At 42.5% G+C, this 20,699-nt stretch overlaps 1 protein-coding gene across 1 annotated transcript in view; it reads left to right on the top strand.

Moving 5' to 3' along the window:
• Window positions 1-20,699, top strand: part of LOC144791146 (uncharacterized) — a 299,504-nt gene that overhangs the window by 45,960 nt on the left and 232,845 nt on the right. The window contains exon 3 of the mRNA XM_078665803.1: window positions 320-385. Within this exon, the coding sequence (XP_078521929.1) occupies window positions 320-385 (66 nt within the window). The remainder of the gene's footprint in view (window positions 1-319; window positions 386-20,699) is intronic.

Below are 20,699 nucleotides of genomic sequence, written 5' to 3'. Positions count from 1 at the left end.
TTTGCAAAAGGTGATTTAGAAAAAGTGGACACTAAGAATAATAGTGACACAATAAAAGAAAATTTGGTCTGTGGTGTGTAGTATGAAAACAATAAAATAATTAAAGGAAACAATGCCTTTTTTCTTCTGAATAAAACATTTTGAATGTACATTATAGATCAGAGTCTTTCCGGGTTAAGCCACGTGCTCTTCCCACAGAGAGTGGCAAACAAGGAGAGGTACATCAACAGCACCACTGATGTATCAGATTGTTCATGACCGCTTTTTATGGGAAAGGACTTGTTTCATTGATCTCTGCAATGCTCTCTTTTCCATCTAGTGAAAGCAGTTGAGCCACAACCACCCTCATGGCACAGAGTGAACCCGAACTACAGCTACAATCGAGGTATGTCATGATGCACCTGCAACATCCTTCAAACCTCTAACAGCTTGGTGTCTCTTACAGGATGTGATGCAATTGCTTGCTATCATAATACAAACAGGAGGCATCAAGGTACAATTTGAAATCAGTGAAAAGGCCATGATCAAAGCATTTTAGAGCCTTGCTCTTTTATATTTTGGACAACAAGTAGTCAGTATCCTTGCGCCATCCCCTTCAATAACAAGTAGCTCATAACCTTCCACCTTCCACACCGATGCCATATAAAGTCCAAAATATATCAGATAGGGAAAATATACTGTTTGAACTAATAAGGTTAGAGATCTATTCTCTGTTTCTCCTCTTAGTCCCTGATTACGACGTGGGAGTACGGGGTGAGCTATTTACTATGCCTGTTAAATGGACCAAAGGTGCATTCTTTTCTGAATGCAATAAAGTCCTTTCCAGTGTTTTCTCTTCAAAATGAGGAATTACATGCACAATATGTTTTTCCCCACCAAATTCTGCTTGTATCAGAATTTTCAATATATTTTCCCCATATACATTTTTTGCTGGTTTGACCTGTGTAAGAAAATGGCTCTATATATAGGCCTTGGGTACCTGATTAATAGGAACGCAGGACACACTCAGTCAAAGAACATCAGCAATTCAGCAAAAAGTGGGGGCATACCATGCAAGAAAGAGGGCACTTTCTCTCAGTATGTGGTAAAATCACCACATTACTCAGACTGATCAGAATTTACCCCAACCCCATAATCGTGGCATATGGCATTCATTCACAGTCATCAGGAAAATATTATTTATATATCAGTTAAATGCTGACACCTAAATACCAAAATACCTCCAATTTCGTGTTTTTCTTTGAGAATGGCCAATTGCATGTCAAATTGGTAGGCTTCGCACCAAATTTCACATGCATCAGATTGTTCTCAACGTGTTTTTCCCTGAAAAAGTTTGACAATCTTGAAAAACAAATTCATTAGGAAAAAATTGTTGTGGTGCACTGTTTTCCTCAAATCTCGGAATTGGAAGTACAGGGGTTGTCATACAGATTGGAATTCATCCACATCAACTGTAGAAAGTGAATTTGCAAGCAGAATAATATTAAGTGTAGGAGACACTCCAGGGGTTAACACACAGGATAAACATGGGCGGAAATGGTGGATTTCTACATGAGTACTACTGAATGTCTAAAAATAAATTATGACTTCAATCTTTGATCTACCTGCTCCCCCCAGTCTAACGATTATTGTGTGACCGTTCACATTACTTAAAAAGCAAAAGTGACATCTCAGAATAAACATTGCAAATGGGGGTCATTCCTTTGCCACAAACAGTACTTCACAAATTCTTGATATACCCTTCTGGAAGTTTGAGATCCTCCCAAGAATATGAAATGCTGAAGATACATTCAGCGTTCAAAAAAACTGGTACACCTCCAGCTGTGTGCAGCCCAAAAGCCATTAGTATAGGCCCCAAGCCTTAGCATTAATCATCACCAACTTCATCAGCAAATCACTCTCTACTAGGCAAACCCCACACACAATGGCACATGTGATTATCACATTCTTGAAGAAAAAAAAGATGCTGAGGTTTTATCTAATTTCAGATCCATCTGGGATGTGTGACAAGTTTAGCAAAACCTGTGTGGTTGGTTCTATATACAACTACCCACCTCAAGATTAACAATCAACGGAGTGAATCCATCAGACATCCATCTCCTTAGGTAAGAGTTACTCACCACCCCAGATAAAGGATATTTTGAACCTGAATATTACAAAGGCCACCATTCAGTTTCTCCTGCTGAAAACCACAAATTCTCATTGACAGTCCAATGTTGCCTGCTGGCCTAAGTGACACTGGTCTAGTTTACATCCTCCATTGCTAACCTTGCTCATCAATTCAAAGTTAGTACCTTCCTCTCAATTAACACAGCAATCCCCTTTGACATCTCATTTGGATTTTTTACCATATATAAATGGCTTCTCAGACTCACATCATTGGAAACCGTGCCATCAGCTACCTGATGCATCCAGATCTACCTCAAACTGCAGAAGCTATCACGTTAATACCATGAGGCAATATAGTGTCAGAAAGAAGAAAGGGCTCTTTGTGAATAGCAAAAGTTATAAGTCAAGAACCTAGGCACATCTACCCCTCTCTGAACTTTTTCTGTCATCTAGCTGGGTTCAATTGACTCACCAATAAAGTCAGTTCCAAAGGTACAAAACCTGAGTTTCCTATTTGACAATAACCTTTTTTTTTCTTGCCCCACACAAAAAGTGTCCTGGTCCTAGCTGTAGTGATATTCCAGAAGCTCTTTTGCAATAGTTTTTACACAAAGCTTTCAAATATATTTATTATTAGGATACAGGTTCCAAAATAATGCTGCTCGTCTAATATTTATCTTAATTACAAATAACACATTACACAACTGTGTTCAATTTAGTACTGAATTCTGGTCAACAGGAGATCTAATTTGTAAAACTGTTTGTATTAAATGTAATCTTAAGGATTTTGGGGGCTTTTCTAAGAAATACTTATTAATCATATTTCCTGATGATTCAAGCTCACATTATGTTGAACAATACTAAATTATATGTTACATTTAACAAGGTCACACATAACAGGTAACATATTTCTTGCCTGCCACGCCAAATATTGACACTGGTTTAGAGAGCTAGAGGTAGAGGTAGGCAGAGAGGAAGAGAGGTGTAGGTAGAGCTATAGAATATACTGAGGTCAAATAGAGAGAAATCTCAGTTTTCCAGTGGGCCCCCATAGAAGGTGGAGGCCCAGGGCATTTGGCCACGTTGGTCATACCTTAAAACATCTCTGTATATATTGTCGACAAATGTCTCCACCATCTTGATGTTGCACCAACCTCCTAGTTGTTTGATACTGTTTTGTATGCTTTTATTAGCCATCCATCTAGGACCTGTCAATGTCTTTTAACAATGAAGACCAAAGGGAGAGATGTTAGTAATAGAGTTGCCCTATCAAGAACTTGTAATAAGAAAGACCAAAGGGAGAGATATTAGTAATAGAGCTGCCCTATCAATAACTTGTAATAAGGAAGACCAAAAGGAGAGATATTGGTATCAGGGCTGCCTTATATCACACAGGGAGTCAGAGGACAAAAGCAGTCTAAAATGGAAGCACTACACAGGGTAACGAGCGAGGGTAAGGCTGGTAAAGAGCAGGTGGTCAAGAACCAATTCGGCATTCAGAATAACTAACATCCAGGGCATTTGACACATACAGATAACAACATTAATATCAAAGGTGATAAGGGGTAAAGCCCTCTGGAGCACTAAATGGTACAAATGAAGACCAGTAAGTTCCTCACGCACAATTGTTGTTACGGATGCTGTCTGCCAAATGTTGATATGTAGGGCAAACATGCAAGTTTAGAGTCCCGTACACTGATAACAAGTTGCCAGCTGTGACCAACATGTCTGATGATCACACAGGAACATGGAAGGCAGTACCAGTAATGGTGAAAACATGAAAGACCAAAGCAAGGGCAACCAAGCATTTCGCACTAGGAAACTGGGAACTAAGGCAAAAGGGATAGGAAGGCAGCACTCTGGGACCAAGAACTAAGGAAGCAGGGAAAGGAAGGCAATGGCTGTGAAAATGTTAACCACAGAAAACAATTATAGCGGGGGCGTGGTCTGGCCACGCAGGAAGATGGCCGCCTGCTAGAGGAGCTCCGCCGAGGGACGGACCCCTGACGAGCTTTCCTGGCTCACCTGTTCGCGTGGGTCATCCCTTTGGTGCTCGGAGGACGCCGGAGACCATGAGGGATGAAGTGGTGGTCTCCTTTTGTGGCTAGCGGCACCTACTCCTGTCCCCCGGCATGTTGGTGAGATAGCCGGCTCCTCTGGTGCACGACTCGGCGTTCGCGCGCTTCCGAGGCCGCGCCTCTCCTCAGCAAAGGCGGCGCCCTCGCTAATACAGGGCCGCGCCTCTACAGACTTTAGGCCGCACCCCCTCAGACAGTGAGGGCGTGCTTCATTGCGGCTGAGGAATGCTCTTTCCCTGACATTGTGCGCTTGTATCATTAGTATACGGCGCCCTCTCCAGGCTCATTTAGGAGGGATTTTCCTTAGCGTTTTTGATGTCTTTGGAGGGATTTTTCCACACGAATTACTACTGCCTTAATGCTGTTTGAAATTTCATAGGCATGATTATAAGCCCTGTCCCATTTTTCTCCTTGACTTTCTACAATTGGTTCTTCAGCTTTTATTTTGCGGTTTTCTGTGCCATTCAGTGCAGAATCAACTAACCCCACCATATTTGTTGCTTTTCTTTCACTTCCAATATGTTCTCTCATTTTGCCTTTCTGCCAGTTATGTCTTCAAGAAACGTTTGAATCTCATTTACATTCACTGCTTTCTATACCAGTGCTACAAGCTCATGTTTTTCTTTGAGGAAGTCCTGAGTGGATGGTACTTCTACTCTCTCATGTGCCGCCTTCATATTTGGGAAGCACTTTACCTTCAGATTCAATTACACACTTTCTCAATGTGTACAAACACTTTATCACCATTGCATTGCTGAATTATTGTCGCTCCCATTTACTGCATTTATATGCTTTGTTTCTGAGGTAGTTTTGGCACGCAAGATTTGTTACTCCAGTATTGCACTGATTTAGTGAAATACTATTTGTTACTTTGTGGCAATACTGTAGTGATTTTTCAAATTTCAAGCATTAATTGTATGCTGTTAGTATTGGTCACTTACTTGCTGCACATATTTCATTACCTCTTATTACCTCCTATTTGATGCGTCATTGGTTTCATCATTGCCTCATATTCCAATATTTCCTCTATTCGCTATTGTAGACCACCACTACAACGGTGCACGGAAATGTCTAATAATAGAAATGGTGGTCGTGGACCTAAACAGACACTTTTCACTGAAGTGGTACAACAACCCTCTACTTCGACAGTTAAAGGTAATGGCTCTGCGTCGCCTCCTTCATCGCAAGCTGCATCACCTCAGAGCGACAAATCCTTATCTGATACTATGCAATGCATTTTGCAAGAACTTTCTGGGGTTAACCGACGAATGGAGGGTCTGGATATTACCATGACGTCATTGGCTGCAGAGACTAAGTCTATCAGGGCAGAACTCACTACTTTTCATACAAGGATTAACGTCATTGACTCTAAAATATTGGATATGGAAAGTCAACTGGATTCTGTTCAGGGTTCAGATCAAGACCTACTCTTTCTACACAGTAAGATCATCGATTTGGAAGATCGCAGTCGTAGAGACAATATCCGTTTTTTTGGTTTTCCAGAAAATATTGAAAAGCAAGATATGAAGACTTTTCTCTGTGATGCCCTTCCCATCTTGACTGGTATTTCTTTTGCTCTTCCTCTTGAGCTCCAACGTGCTCATAGACTGGGCTCACCACGTTCTGGTGCCTCTGCAAGACCCAGACCAATTATTGCCTGTTTTCTTCGACATGAGCAAACCAGACAGATTTTATCAATGGCTCGTACACGTGGCTCCTTTCTGTTTTAAGGTCATACCATCCATATGGCTGCAGACTTCTCTAAGGAAACGAATGAGCGGCGGAAGGCGTTTCTTTCCATGCGACCCCAGCTACGTCAAATGGACATCAAATATGGATTATTTGAACCTGCACGCTTTCGTATTACCAGAAATGGAGAGTCCAAAGACTTTTATGATCTTGCACTTCTCCAGCAGTTTCTGGATGATATCAAGTCCGATGATATGGAAACTCAATCCTCTTCCTATGCCCAACCTTCTCAATCCAGGACCTCATCTACAAATCTGCCAACGTCTCATTTAGATACCTCTACTGATTCTAGACAACGTGGTAGATATCTCACCCGTCTGCCTCGCTCTCATGATGACAGGGATTCAGTTCTACATTCTGTCTCCTCCCTCACTAACACACAACAAAGAGACAAGTCTCGATCGCCTTTCAAGAAGCCTTCTGATGCTGACTGAATTCTTTTTATGCTCTAATGTTTTCTTTTTTCTTATTCTATAAGCTTATAGCAGTACTTGTTGTTGATAATGCTTTTGCTGCTTGATTCGCCAGCTGAGACTTCAATGCATGGTATAATGTGGTCACTTCTACTTCGTGTTTATATAGTGCGCTATGCCTTACTGTTATTTTATATTTTCTACTTGCACGCAATTTTCAGTTTTTAAGTTATTTATCCATTTTCAGGTTTTGCTTATTATATACTACATGGCTATTGCCTCTCCTATGGTTTTTTTCTTTCTTCCTGTTCATTCCCCTTGCTATGGTGATGTTATTGTTGTTAAGCCTATCACTATATATTTCATTCATTAGCTATTCCGCTTTTGCATGATGTCTATTTGTTTTACTGTTCTCTGTGTTTAGATTGAGCTTCGTCATTTTCTTCTGTTTCTCTTCTCCTGCATAACTTTATGTTTTCCCTCCTCTTCTTCTACCTTATATTTCTTTCCTTCTTTTTATGTGACATTGTTAGTGTATTTCCTTTTTGTGCTGTTCTTTCATATTTCCTTCACTCTGTTTTTCACAATCTCTTTTGTGATGTATCATGTTTTTCTTTTATTTCACCAGCTTTGCTTTCTTTTCTCCTTGTCCTATTATTCTCGTCTAGTTTTTGCTCTAATGGTATGGTCACTTTTGTTTTCTGTTTCATATTGTGGTTTATGTCTTATTGTTATTTTATGTTTTTACACTGGGCATTTGGCCTCCTAAGAGTATTTATCTGTTCGCAGGCTTTGCTCAAAGATGTTACCTCTCCTATGGAGGTCCTTTTTCCTATTCCTTCCTCTCCCTATGATGGTGTTCTTGTTGTTAAACTTGACATTATATATTTACTTCATTGGAAATTCTGCTTTGTACGGTATATATTTATTTCGTTGTTTCATATATTTCTTAAAATAGGTTCTGATATTTTCTTATGTTTCTAATCCCATGCATTATCATCTATGTTTTCTATCCCTTCTTTTCTACTTTCTATTTCTTTTTCTCCCCCCCCTTTTTATAATGGTATTGGATCTATCTCTTCCTATATTTTATCTTTCATATTTCTTTCACTCTATTTTTCACACCTCTTTTATTATGTTTCATGTCTCTCTTTTATTTCATCTCCCTTGCTTTCATTTTTTCTCCTCATGTTACCCTCTTATTGTATGGTTCTCATATCACGTTTTTAATGATTTTTTTCTACTTTCCTGACTATATTTCATGACAGTATTTTATGGTTTCTTACGATTTTGCTGCTGTAACTTTATTCCATTGCGTTTCACATATTCTGTATTATCATTTGTCCCCCAGATTCCCATTCTTCTTTACTCGGAGGGGGTCCGGCCTCCCTTGGCGCTGCTGTAGGTGTGCCCAGACCAGTAGTTAACAGTCTTTTATCTTTTCTTTATCTTTTTCTCTTCTCTCCATCTTTAATACTTCTTTCCTTCTATTTCTATTCACTTTGTCTGTTTCAGATTTTCAATCTGCTTTTCTAACCAACTTTTCCTTTTCTCTTCCCTTTTCCCTCCTTACCCAGAGTAACATCTTTCTTCTCTTCTCTCTATATATTTATTTCTTCTTTTCCTTATTATTTCCTTGTTGAATTTTATTGTCATGTCTTCTACTCATCCGTTATCAGTGATTTCCTGGAATGTTCATGGCCTCACCCATTATATAAAACGCAAAAAAGTTCTTTCTTATTTACATTCTAAACATGTAGACATTGCTTTACTACAGGAAACTCATTTGGACGATGTTGAATCTAGTAAACTCAGCAGAGATTGGGTTGGTAAAGTCATTCATAGCAGTGTTTCTAAGCCTGATCCCACCAATCCTAACCCTGTTCGTAAATGTGGGGTAGCCATCCTTTTTCGGAAGTCACTTACGATTACCAAGATGTGGTCTGATCCGGATGGTCGGTATGTCTTTGTTAAGTTGAAACTTGGGAACTCTATCATTTGTCTTGGTTCCGTATACGCTCCACTAGGTCCCAAAAAATGTTTTTCCTTCAACTAAATCGTCTTCTCACAGAAATAAGTGCTTCTCAATTTCTCATTGGAGGTGATTGGAATTTGGCTCCAGACCCTGCCCTTGACAGAACAGGTTGCCTTGATATGTGACATTCTTACTGATGCTGGTCTTGTTGATCACTGGAGACTCAGTCACCCACAAGATAAAGAATACACATTCTTCTCCTCTACTCACGGTACATTTTCCCGTCTCGACTACTTTCTTCTTTCGCAACACACAGTCCGGCTAGTTACAGAATCGAAAATTCTAGAAGCAGCCATATCGGATCACTCTCCTGTTCTCTTGTTTCGTGATTTGGGTCATTCCAGTCCGGGGCGCAAGTCATGGCGTTTAAACATCAATAAATATAAAACACCAACAGGTAAACTTCTTCTACAGTCACACCTGCGTGATTACCTTATAAATAATGAGGACTCAATCTCCTCTAAAAGAATGGTCTGGGAAGCTGCTAAGGCAACTATAAGAGGTCAACTTATGCGGGACACTGCTCTTTCTAACAAGAAAAACGCTGCCAAACAAGTTGATCTGGAGAAAGACATTTGCCAACTTTCTCAATTATATATTTCGAAACCAACCCTTCAAAATCGTAAATTATTGGAGCAGGCGCACATGTCTCTTAATAGTCTTTTTACTTCTAAGGCTGAATATGCCTTACAAAAGATGAAAGGTCGTCACTATGAGCAGGGGGAAAAAGCTGGCCGGCTATTGGCTGCGCAACTGAGTCAGAGGGAGGCCGCATTGGCAATTCCAGATATCAAATCAAGTTCTGGCGATATACTTACTCGGCCGCAAGAAATCGCTGAAGAATTTGCCTCATTTTATAGATCTCTCTACTCCCCAAGCACTCACGTAGCTACACTAGAGATATCCAAATTTTTGGATGCGGTACATCTTCCGCGACTCTCAGATGATGGTAGAGCCCTACGTCAGGGTGTTATTACGAAGGAAGAAATTTCCTCAGCAATCACTGCCTTGCCGTACCATAAAGCACCAGGTGATGATGGTTTTCCCCCTGAATTTTTTAAGTGGACTGGTCAGAGTATGATTGGTACTCTACATGCTGCATTTGCAGAAGCCACGGAGGAGTCTTCTCTTGGTTCTATTTCCAACAAGGCCATCATAGCTGTTTTATCAAAAACTGGTAAAGATCCTTTGTTGTGTGGTAGTTACCGCCCCATATCTCTCTTAAATTCGGATGTTAAGATCCTGGATAGCATTCTCGCATCACGTCTTCGTAAGGTTCTATCTTCTTTAATCCATAATTCACAAGTAGGTTTTGTTCCCGGTCGTTCATCTCGGAATCATCTACGTACTCTCTCTCACGCTTTATGGTCAGCTAAACATCTTGCTGATTATACCCTACTTCTTTCTTTGGATGCTGAAAAAGCATTTGATCGCATTGAATGGGAGTATCTTTTTACCATAATGCAATGATTTGGATTAGGCGATCAATTTATAGCTAAAGTACGACTGCTATATGACAGTCCATCAGCTCAAGTTAACTGCGGTGGTTTCCTTTCTACTCCATTTCCAATTAGACGAGGTACTCGTCAAGGTTGTCCACTTTCCCCTCTTCTTTTATTTCTGGCAATGGAACCTTTGGCTGCTGCAATACGTCAATCGGCTGCAGTGGTTGGCGTTCCTCTTCCAATTGGTCATTCAAAAATGTATTTATATGCAGATGATATTCTTCTCACACTTACCGATCTTCCCCGCTCTCTTCCTGCTCTCCTTCGCATCATCAATGATTTCTCTTCCTTCTCCGGCTATAAGATAAACTGGGATAAGAGTGAAGCATTGCCCATGTCCATTGGGACTACAAAAGCTGCAATTTCTGGTTTTCCATTTCATTGGCAATCATCCCGGCTTAAATATTTAGGGATATTGATTAACAGAGACTGGATAATATAGTTGTGGACAATTTAACACCTTTAATCGTGCAAATGCAAAGAGATTTCGATAAATGGAAGGTCCTCGGTTTATCCCTCTGGGGATGGGTTCAGGCGGTTAAGATGGTTACCCTACCGCGATTTGTTTATGTTCTAGGTATGCTCCCTCTAAACATTCCCTTAACTACTCTTCGGTCCATTGACTCAAAAATTAAACTTTTTATCTGGGGTACGGCTAAACCGCGTCTTACCTTGGCCAAATTAAAATCTCACCAATTACATGGGGGTTTGGGTCTTCCTTCTATCGAGCATTACTCACTTGCCCTTCATCTTTCACAACTTTCCTTCTATTTGCCTAAGTCTAAAGATATCCCTCAATGGGTCCCACTTGAACGCCACTTATTAACTTCCGGTCTTGGTTTGTCCCTTTTATATGACAAGGGTTCCAGTTCTTCCGATCCTAAAAATCCTATCTTATCTGCTATGTATAAATCTTGGCAAAGAAGTCATCGTATACTTAAATCTAATTCGCGGCTTCATGTCAAGGCTCCTTTATGGTTCAACTCGGCTATTCATGTTCGTGGTCGCATGTTATCCTGGCCTCTGTGGCAGGAAGCTGGTGTTCATTCTCTAGAACAACGGTTTCATGATGATAACTTTAAATCTTTTTCCCAACTTAGTGAGGAATTCCATTTACCACCCACACAATCCTGTAAATATACTCAACTTCAACAAGCCATCGCAAAGCATTTAGGTTCCCCACCTGAATTGTTGACCGCGTCTCCTATTTTATCTTATTTGCATTTGTGGAGAAATTTTAAAGGTGGTCTTTATAAGACTTTCTTGCATCCTCTTTTTTCGCAACCCCTCTCAAAAGCTCTTCAATTGAAATGGCAATCTCGCTTATCAGTTACATATTCCAATACTCAATGGGATCAAATTCTGGAAGGATTGCATAAAGGTGTCCGAGAGGCTCGTCTCAAATTTTGCATTTTCAAAATCATCCATGAATGGCACTGGTCTCCAGCTAAACTACATTATGCTAAATTGATATCACACTCTTTGTGTTGGAGATGTTCTGCTTCCGGTTGTGATATTACGCACTTTATTTGTGAATGCCCCCGTACTAGATCATTTTGGCTTTTTATAAGAAAGACTTTGGCTAATACTATGTCATTACCTCTACCCTTTACTTCTGCAAATATTATTTTACATGATTTTCGGGGCCTTCCGAAACTGTCTAAACCACAGACTCGTCTTCTTCATACTGCTTTGGCTACGGCCACAATTTGTATATTACGTCATTGGAAGTCTTCCTTATCTCCTTCTCAGGAAGAGTGGCTGGTGGCAATGGTACAAACAGCCTCTTATGAACGTGTAATCTATAATTTGCAGGATCAGGCTTCTGTTTTTATTCAAACATGGTCCCCATTCCTGGAAACCACGGTGGATAGTGACTCTGTCTCCACTCCTTCCTCTCCAATGTCTGCTATCCCTTCTTAATTTTATTCTTTGTATGGTTCACTTCTCCTGTTACTCTGCTCTTCAACTCTTCTCATCTTTCTTGGTTCCATCTCCTTTCCTCTTTACTCTTGTCACTCTGGGGTTCTTCTTTCTCTTTCGTTCTCTCTCTTTTTTCCTCTCTTCTTTATACATCCTTTTCTTTTCTTTTCTTTCTTTTCTTCTCTTCTATCACATATCTCTTCGTATCCTTCTATTATCTTTGCTTTATAGATTATGGAATATTTGCTATTTTTGCTCCCTCACATCTATCATATCTTCTGGAAAACAAAAGCGTTTTCTCATTTGCATTATGTTTCATTTATCAATATCTTATTCTATTCTCTCCTTGCATATGCATGTGTATTTGTATTTCCATCTAAAACTTTTTAATAAAAAATTTCAACACAAAAAAAAGAAAACAATTATAGCTAGAAAAATAAGGTTGCATTGAATACATGCTAGTTCATGAAATGGGGAATCACTGCTACATTGTACTAACTATGGAAAAAAGGATGCACTGCAGAGCAGTTCAGGTGCATAAAGCAACGGTGTACTGTAAGACATTGCTAATTCAAGAAATAAGGATACACTGCTAGACAGTACAGATTCAGGTAACAAAGATGCACTGTGAGATAGTTAAGAAACAAGGATGCACTGCAGAACAGTGCAAGTTCAGGAAACAATGAATTGCTCAGGCATAGAAAATAGGAAACTTGGAAAGCAGACAGGCGCGGCCGGACATACCAGCGGTGGGGCGGGATGGGGGATGTTGACAGACGACGGGATAGGGAAAGTAAAATAAACAAGTATGTGCAATGCAATCGGTCTCACCTTTGGGACCTTATATGTATTTAGCTATGCAGCACATGGGTGCTGAAACATCTACTGTTCTTTAACATGGAGGGAAAGTAAGCACCAAACTGAATGACAGGCCAGGTATGGGAACACATGGAGAGAAATATTGCCTTTCAGGGGGTAATCAGTATGGTAATGGTAAAAGCTCTGTTTTTAATACAAGCATTTGCATTGCAATAGGTATCACATTTACACGAGTTTAAGCTATTGGTATTGTAAATGACAATGCCTATTATTCTTGTTCTGTTTTTTAAAACATAAATGAAACGCATTGTCATTTACAATGCCAATAGCTTAAACTTGCGTAAATGCGAGACCTATAGCATTGCACCATTTGACTGTTGTAGCGGAGCAGGCACGATTCACAGTCTCTGTGTTTAAAACCATCTCTGATTGCAGACGGAGATAAGGAACTGTGCAGGTGAGAGAACCACAATCTGCTATATAGGAAAGAAGTAACTTTAGATAGCGCACCGTGGCTGCTTTCCAATGGAGCAGCCCTTCGTAAGACAATGAACCAATTCCGGCCTTTAGTTTTCTAGATGACTTTGTTTTACATTTCAAGTCCCAGCATACAAAGCCAGGCGTGGATTGATCGGTCACACGCACGGCTAAACTTACTAAAGAGGAGGCCTTGTGATGGCAAACTTTATGCCAAAGCTTATTTTGCATACATGTCAGTCCTATGAAATGCAGCATTTTATTTTCACAATGGGTGAATGAAAAGCATTGGGTTACTCACACAACGCCTCTAATGTTTTTATAAAACATCAGCGTGTGCATGCACAGGACATGGTTTAGGGGTATGTAAATGTAAATGTATTTCGATTTATATAGCGCACAATTCACCCAGGGGTCTCAAGGCGCTTGCTTAGGGAACCCGTCCTGGTATTCCCCTGTGAGAGATACCCCGGCAGGGTATTCACAAGGTGAAAGCCAGGCATCCCGCCGCGAGGGGCCGTAGTGGAGATTAAGCAAGCTATTGCCCAGAGTCGCAGAGTGTGACCCCGTGAGTCGAGTAGGCACCGGAGCGAGAATTGTCGAGTCCGTGGAATTTTTGAGCCCGAGACCCGCCGAGGCGGGAAATCGAACCCTGGTCCACGGCTGATCTCAGCTTCCGGGTCTGCCGCCTCTAACCACTGAGCCACACTTCTCCACGGGTATCACTAAGAAGCTATAGAATGACAAGAGCTGTGCATGAATTAAATGCAGACCTCGGGTTTCTGAAGTCCCATGTCTGAGCCGCTTACCCAGTTCAGCTTTTGTATTAGCGAGTTGACCTGTTTATTCTATTATATAGCAGGGACTAAAAGTTCCAGAGTTTAAAGCCAAACCCTGCAAGTTCAACAATCCGATGATGAGAAGGCACTGAGCAGCACGACCGGGCCAGGCCTCAGGAAGGCTGCCGTAGCAGGGCAGAACTCTTCGATAACTCAGCGAGTTCTCAACGGCAACTCTTGACAACAGCAAAAGTCGATCCTTAGCCGAAGCAAAAACGCAACAGTGCATCTGTCCTATAGCACAGCTCTGATGCAGCTCTCAGCTTGCCGAGGCACTAAAATAATATTTGTAACATTTCAATGCGGAGCCGATCACTTAGTTTTTGCAATTTGTTCCAGGGTTCCTTCTAAATCCAGAGCCCAATGGTTCGGTGCCCACGTGGCCACGGTCACCTTCTGCCCTATTCCTGATTCTAACCGTGATGATTAAAATATATCTATATTGATTTAAAAGGACAAAGGCTGCGAGCGTGCTGTAATGTTGTCCTCAGTGGTTTGATCCATGTTACCCAGTGTGTGAGGGGTGTCCCCAAGTTAGACCCCGCTTCGTAATAATATGGGCTGGCCCAGCGTATGCTCGGCCAGCACATGTGTGTGTTAATAAATAGCGCGAGGTCCCTGGGCGTGGTTAGTATGTTACTGGCCACTAACAGAAACGCATTGTACGGCTCTCTATGTCCTTGTGACTAGGCCCAGAACCACGTGCCTCTTCTGCAGCAGGTTTCTGCTTTCGAGGCGCTCTAGACTACAGCTTGCACTTCCGAGCCAGGCGGATTGTGCTGTCACCACTGCTGCTTCTAATCAGATGTTGGCAGTTGAAGGAGACCCAGGAATGTGACCTTCTGGCGCGCATGCGTACGCTGTAACTAGCGACCGGATATCGCGCACATGTAAAATTAAAATGACTGTGCATGCTTTTGCACAGACATTCTACCATCCTGTGCCAGCTCTCTACTCCTCCTCAGCACAAACTACTTTAAAAACAAGCATTTGCAATGCAATCAGACTACCATTTACGCAAGACCTATTGCATTGGAAACGGGACAACGGGCAAAAAGGCACGAACTGGAGTGCGGGGGGGAGGCAGAGGGTCGAGAAGTCACGGACTGTGGGAAGGGAGGGAGGAGACATGGAAAGAAAATATTGTTAAAAGTAAAGGGGTCAGTAGCCATGGAAGGATACAAATGACGACATGTTTGTCATAAGGAGGGACTAACAAGCCTACAACCAATTAGAAGGCAGAATTTAGGACCTAAGCCTATTAAAAATATGGGCGGAGAGTGGGCGGAGCTTCCACAAAGCTTCCACGCTATACTGAATACTGCATGCCTCGCAAAGCTATCAGCACATGCGCTGCAACTCTAGTAGGCTCAACCTAAAAATAAATAAAACCACTTACCTTGGGCTCGCCGACTCGCTGATGCAGCATGGCACAAGGTAAGTGTTTTTTTTATTTTACTTTCCCTGTCCCATCGTCTATCAACTCCCCACCGCTCCACCGCTGTTACCTGTGCTGACAGATGTACTGATTCCTTTTTCACCTGCATAAGTGGAAATAAAGCATACAGAAGGGGTATTCTAGAAATTCAATCCTCAGCGGGAAAAGCATACTGACGGCTACAAAACCAAGTATGAACCTGTAATGCAAGGCAGCTACTGAATTGGAGATTAATACTGGCATATGCCACAAGATCTGGGCTTCAGAGATATGTAGTTTTTGGGAGAAGAAGTGTTCTGGTAGTTATACAGCCTGACACCAGACGTAATGGTACATTATGATGTGTGGGTATTCATTTCTGTAAAAGACAATACATAGTTATGCCAGAGGAATTGTATATAATACTCAGTTACAGGTCAGTTTGAAAATGGGGTGTGATCAATTTGATCAAATGCCAGTCATGCCCATATGTGATTCAGTGCTTTTATTAATTACATGAAGCTCCTCCATTATGATTGTGGATGATGCTGAAACTCTTAGAGAACGTCTCCACTTTATGGCAATCAGTGCTTCCAATATACAGCAGTAGGGATGGGTTCCGGGGAATGGCTGCGGAGTTCCACGCCGCGTAGCCACAGGTGTTTGCTGCCCCGCCCCCAGTAATGGCGATCTCTCTGGTGTACTGGCATGCAGCAGGCAGGCAGGTGTCCTCTGAGGAAATCTGAAAAAAAAACGACTAAACTCGGAGCAGTGCGGTGCGGGCGATTAAGAGGCTGTAAACGCTGTAAGACGGGCAGCTGCATATGCGGCCGCCTCCTTGAAAATTCTTTGAAGTTCTTGAGAAAGTGTTGCCGATCTCCCTTGAGTATCGAATCTGTGTGGGATGAAGTGGCGGATTTCGATGGAAGGAGGGAAAAGGCATTGAGGCGGTGAACAGCTCTCGTGGAGCTCCTTTGAGCTGAGCTGCATGGGCGGCAGGGTGCAAGAAAGACCGGCATCGCCTGGATTCAAAACGGCGCCTGCACAGCAGGCGCTTCACGCAACAGCATTTGAGTAACAAAGGGGCGGAGACTGAAACACCTCGAGAAGAAGGTACGGGACTGTGGCTTGTGTGACTTGGTGGGGGGCCTGTATTAAAGTATTAAAGCAATCACTGGGATACTGCAACAGGAAATTATATAGTATATAGAAGGGCTTGGAGTATAATTTCCTCCCCGCCTCTGCCCGTATTTTACTGTTCTGCACTGCCTGCAAGGCTCAGAGGGTCACAGTCGTGCTTCCTGCTTCACTCTGGCCCCCGCCCACGATGATGTCTGGCGTTGTTGCTGATGCAGAGCTCTTTAATGCATGGTCCCATGCTTAACTTACCTCCTCCGGCGCTAAGCCCCCGCTATATCCGCCTCGGAAGACATGGAGGGTGTGTGATACGGAAGGGGAGTTCGAGGGGAGTTCGAGCTTCAGATACTCGCAGTGCACGGTGCCGTCCACTGCCCTAAACGTCCGGCTGCTGCCGCCGCAGACGCACTACTCAGCGTGCCTGTCTGGAAAGAGTTTTTTTTCATTTGCTGTGCGGACTGGAGGGATTTGAGCGACTAGAGGGTCGCAGCACCAAGTGCTGTGTCCGTTATGGCCATCGTTACACCAGGAGCACCAGGAACACATTCTGGCAGACAGCGTGACGTGGCGGAGCTAGGTAGAGCTGAGAGCCGGGCTGAGAGGCAGGCTGAACTGAGTTGAGCTCTCTGAAGCAAGAGATTATTTCTACAACTTACCCCTCTCAGTTCTTTTTTGCCCTACCTCCTACCTTCGTTGTACCTCACCTGACGCCACCTAGGACGCCACCTGGGACGCACCTAGAACGCCTGGACGTCTGTGTCTCCTGTGTAGTTTTTGGACTGTGCAGGCATTGCAACATTGTGGGAGAGGCTGCCGGCTGGCTGTGTGGGAACGTGTCGCTGCAGTGGGCTTTTGGCTTTAGCTCGGCAGGAACTATTCTTCCATTTTTGATTCTGCCATCGACAGTGTTGCGCATGCGGCAGCCTTTGGCCTATGTTTTGCAACTATGGCGGCCAGAGTTAGGGGCAAGCAGGGTAAAATAGATTCAGCAAGGGATTTTTTAAAATCACCACCAGTGACCATACCTTTACCCGCAGCCAAAGGGGAGAAAAAAAGGCAGAAGAAAGACGCAACAAATGAGTGCTCTGAAGCTCAAAGCCCTGGAAGCAGCAGAGAAATATAGACAAAATAAATTCAGCGCTTTAAACAAGCAGTTTGAGGAAGCAGAGGAAGAGGACCTTGAGGAAGAGGAGGGGGATGAAGATGAAGAAACGCTATCGGAGCTTTCAGCCGAGTTGAGTCTGCTGGCGGTTGGAGAAAAGGGCAAGCGAAACGGGGAAGACAAAGGAGACAAAGTCGATATGGTGGAAAAGGCGGATAAGATGGACAGTACGGCCAACGCTATTAACATTGCCAAAACTTCAGCCAAGAGGGTCGACAGCCAATCAAGTTCAAAGCAGTATCCTCACTTCTCTAAACCGCTGCTTCAGCAGGGTCAGTTTACAAGTACACCTTTGCGGGAAGAGAGAAGTCAAAGGGGCGCAAATGGCACTGCGGAGCAAGTGGTCTCTAATGAAAAAAGGAATACATCGAATCCATCATCACCTTTGGCGGGGTTAGAACCAGGCTCAGAAGGAATGCCAGCGGCAGAACCAAGTGCTAGCTTGCTTCTCCCTATAATCGTTTCACAATCTACCCAAAACCAGGCTTCTCCAGCCCCCTGCCCAATTTGGTCCCAGACCTCACCTCAGACCTTTCCAGGTTCCGATCTGCACTCCCAACCGCATCATAGCCCTGTCACAACTGAAAAGACGGCCAACTCCACAACAAAAGCACTGCCTATGAATATCGATCCTTCACCATCTCCCTTAGCCTTGGCAGTTCCAGGGCAAGGTACATGTCCACACGAGATCCAAGAAGACGAACTTTCCATATCCTCCAACATCCCAAAAGTGAACTCCGTCGAGGTCATGCTTGCCACTATACTCCATGAACTAAGGGATTTCAAAATCTCCCAAGCTCATGAAATATCACAGCTGCATAATAGGCTAACGAAAATGGAGGAGTATTTTGGAAGTCTCCCCACGAGGGTCTCGGAGGCTGAAACTCGTATCTCGAGCCTAGAAGATACCCTAACAACAATGCAGAAAGATCTTCAAGCATCAAATAGAGAGAAATCTCAACTGGCGGAAAAAATGCAGGTCTTGGAAAATTACAACAGGTGGTCCAATTTCCATCTAGTGGGCATCACCGAGGGCCTGGAAGATAAGGACGTGGTAAAATGGTCCCTCCTAAAGAAAGCCATACCTGACCTGCAAGGTGACTTAACAATTACAAGGGCACATAGAGTCCCTTCACACAAACCCAATGATCAGAAATATCCCCGCACAATATTGCTCAATTTTTCAGATTATAGGGTAAAAGAGACGATCCTTAATACTGCTTTTTCAAAGAGAACATTCAACGTGGACGGAGTGAACAACTTTCGGATTTTCTCAGATATGTCTGCGGCATCTGCCCATAGACGCAGGGACTTTGTCAAGATGATTGATTCCTTCAAGGCAAGGGGGCTCAAGCCATGATTGTACAACAGTCTAAATTGAAGGTGCTAGTAAAAGGGAGATTTTTTATCTTCACAGACCTACAAGAAGCCCAGTCATTTCTCGAAGGACTTGACGCATGATTTCTGTTTTAGCAAGAAAGGGCGAGTCCATGGGCGGGGACAGGAAGCACATAAGGATGCAACAAAATGGCATCCAAAAAGAAGAAAAAGACACAGAGAAGGACGGAAGTGGGACACGGGGGGTCACCGTCCACTCTAGGGGGGGTTGAAGAGGGGGGGTGAAGCGGGGTGTTGCAGGGGAAAAAAAGAGAGTTCATACACTAAGAAATTGTTTGGTCAAATACTGACTCAGTCATGGCATGGAAAACTTTAAGAATAACCTTGCAGTAGGAGTTTGTTATATGTTTGTTTGTTATATGTTAATTCATTTTTTCTTTTCAGCACGAGAGGATTTTAGTGGAGGTATCTTATTCTCATTAGTCTTGATCGTAACTATGTTCAAACCATGGTAGCGTGTCCTAAAGGAGAAAAGGCTGTACGGTCTGAGTTCTTTGTCAATTGCACTTTAATTGCTTATTTTGCACAATGGTCAGTTATACGAGGTTATACATTTCCTCTCTCTATTAGCATTATTTCCATACTTTTGCTCGTTGTGACCCTCTATTTTAGGGTTTGTATAACCAGTACGCATTTGCACTTTAAGTATCGAAGTTCAATACCTGCTTTTTGTACTTGGAATATGAGAATTGCGTATTTTGCACAAAAGGGCGCTTTGAATTTTGTCTGCTCTAATTTCTCATCTCAATTGTGCATTTTGCACATAAGGGCGACGTATTATTTGAATTACAGCCTTGCACTTTGCATTTTGCACTTTAATATGCTGTTCCTCCTTAATTGTCTGATGCCATCGAAGCACTGATTTGCGTATTTGCACAAGTTTCTATATTTTTTGTATGCTTTGTCCTTTCATCTTAATTGCGCACTTTGCACATAAGGGCGTTACGTCTTTTAAACTACATCCCTGTATTTTGCACTTTATATGTTGCTCTTTTCTGCCTGCTCGCTGCTATTGTAGTATTGCTTTGCTTATTCGTCTATTTGCACAAGGAGAGGTTTACATTTTTCCCGAATACATTTCATATTTACTCTTCTTCAAAACAACTTAATCATTAAGCAACAAATAATATGTTGAAGCTTGTCTCCTTGAATACAAATGGTTTGAACAACGTCCGTAAAAAAAATGCCATTGAGAGTTGGTTAAAAAGCCTCAGTTCGGATGTTATTTATTTACAAGAAACTCACTACAGAACCCAGGCTGAATCGGACAAAATCTTCAAGGGCTGGGTTGGTCATAAAATCTCTTCAGTAGCCGGGTTGGCGCAGAGAGGAGTATGTATACTAATAGGAAGACATGTAGGCTTTTCCCTGGAAGGGGCTCTTACAGTGGTAGATGGGCACTTGCGCATGGAAAATTAAATCATGCAAATATAATCTTTGCCACAATCTACGCAGCAGTCATAGATGACCCTCTCCCAATTCTACAATTAAAACAAGCTATAACGGGCCTACCCGGGCAAATAATATGCGGGGGGATTTTAATTTTTTACAAAATCCTTTAGATGATTCCTCCAAAAAAGATCAGCGCCAGAATAAACCCCAAGTTGCTATTGCCATACAAAGCTGCAAACTAGATCT

This window comes from Lissotriton helveticus, chromosome 11, assembly GCF_964261635.1.
Source record: "Lissotriton helveticus chromosome 11, aLisHel1.1, whole genome shotgun sequence".
Lineage (NCBI taxonomy): Eukaryota > Metazoa > Chordata > Amphibia > Caudata > Salamandridae > Lissotriton > Lissotriton helveticus.
Note: the sequence above shows the minus strand (reverse complement) of the source record. Positions and strands in the feature narration are given on the sequence as shown.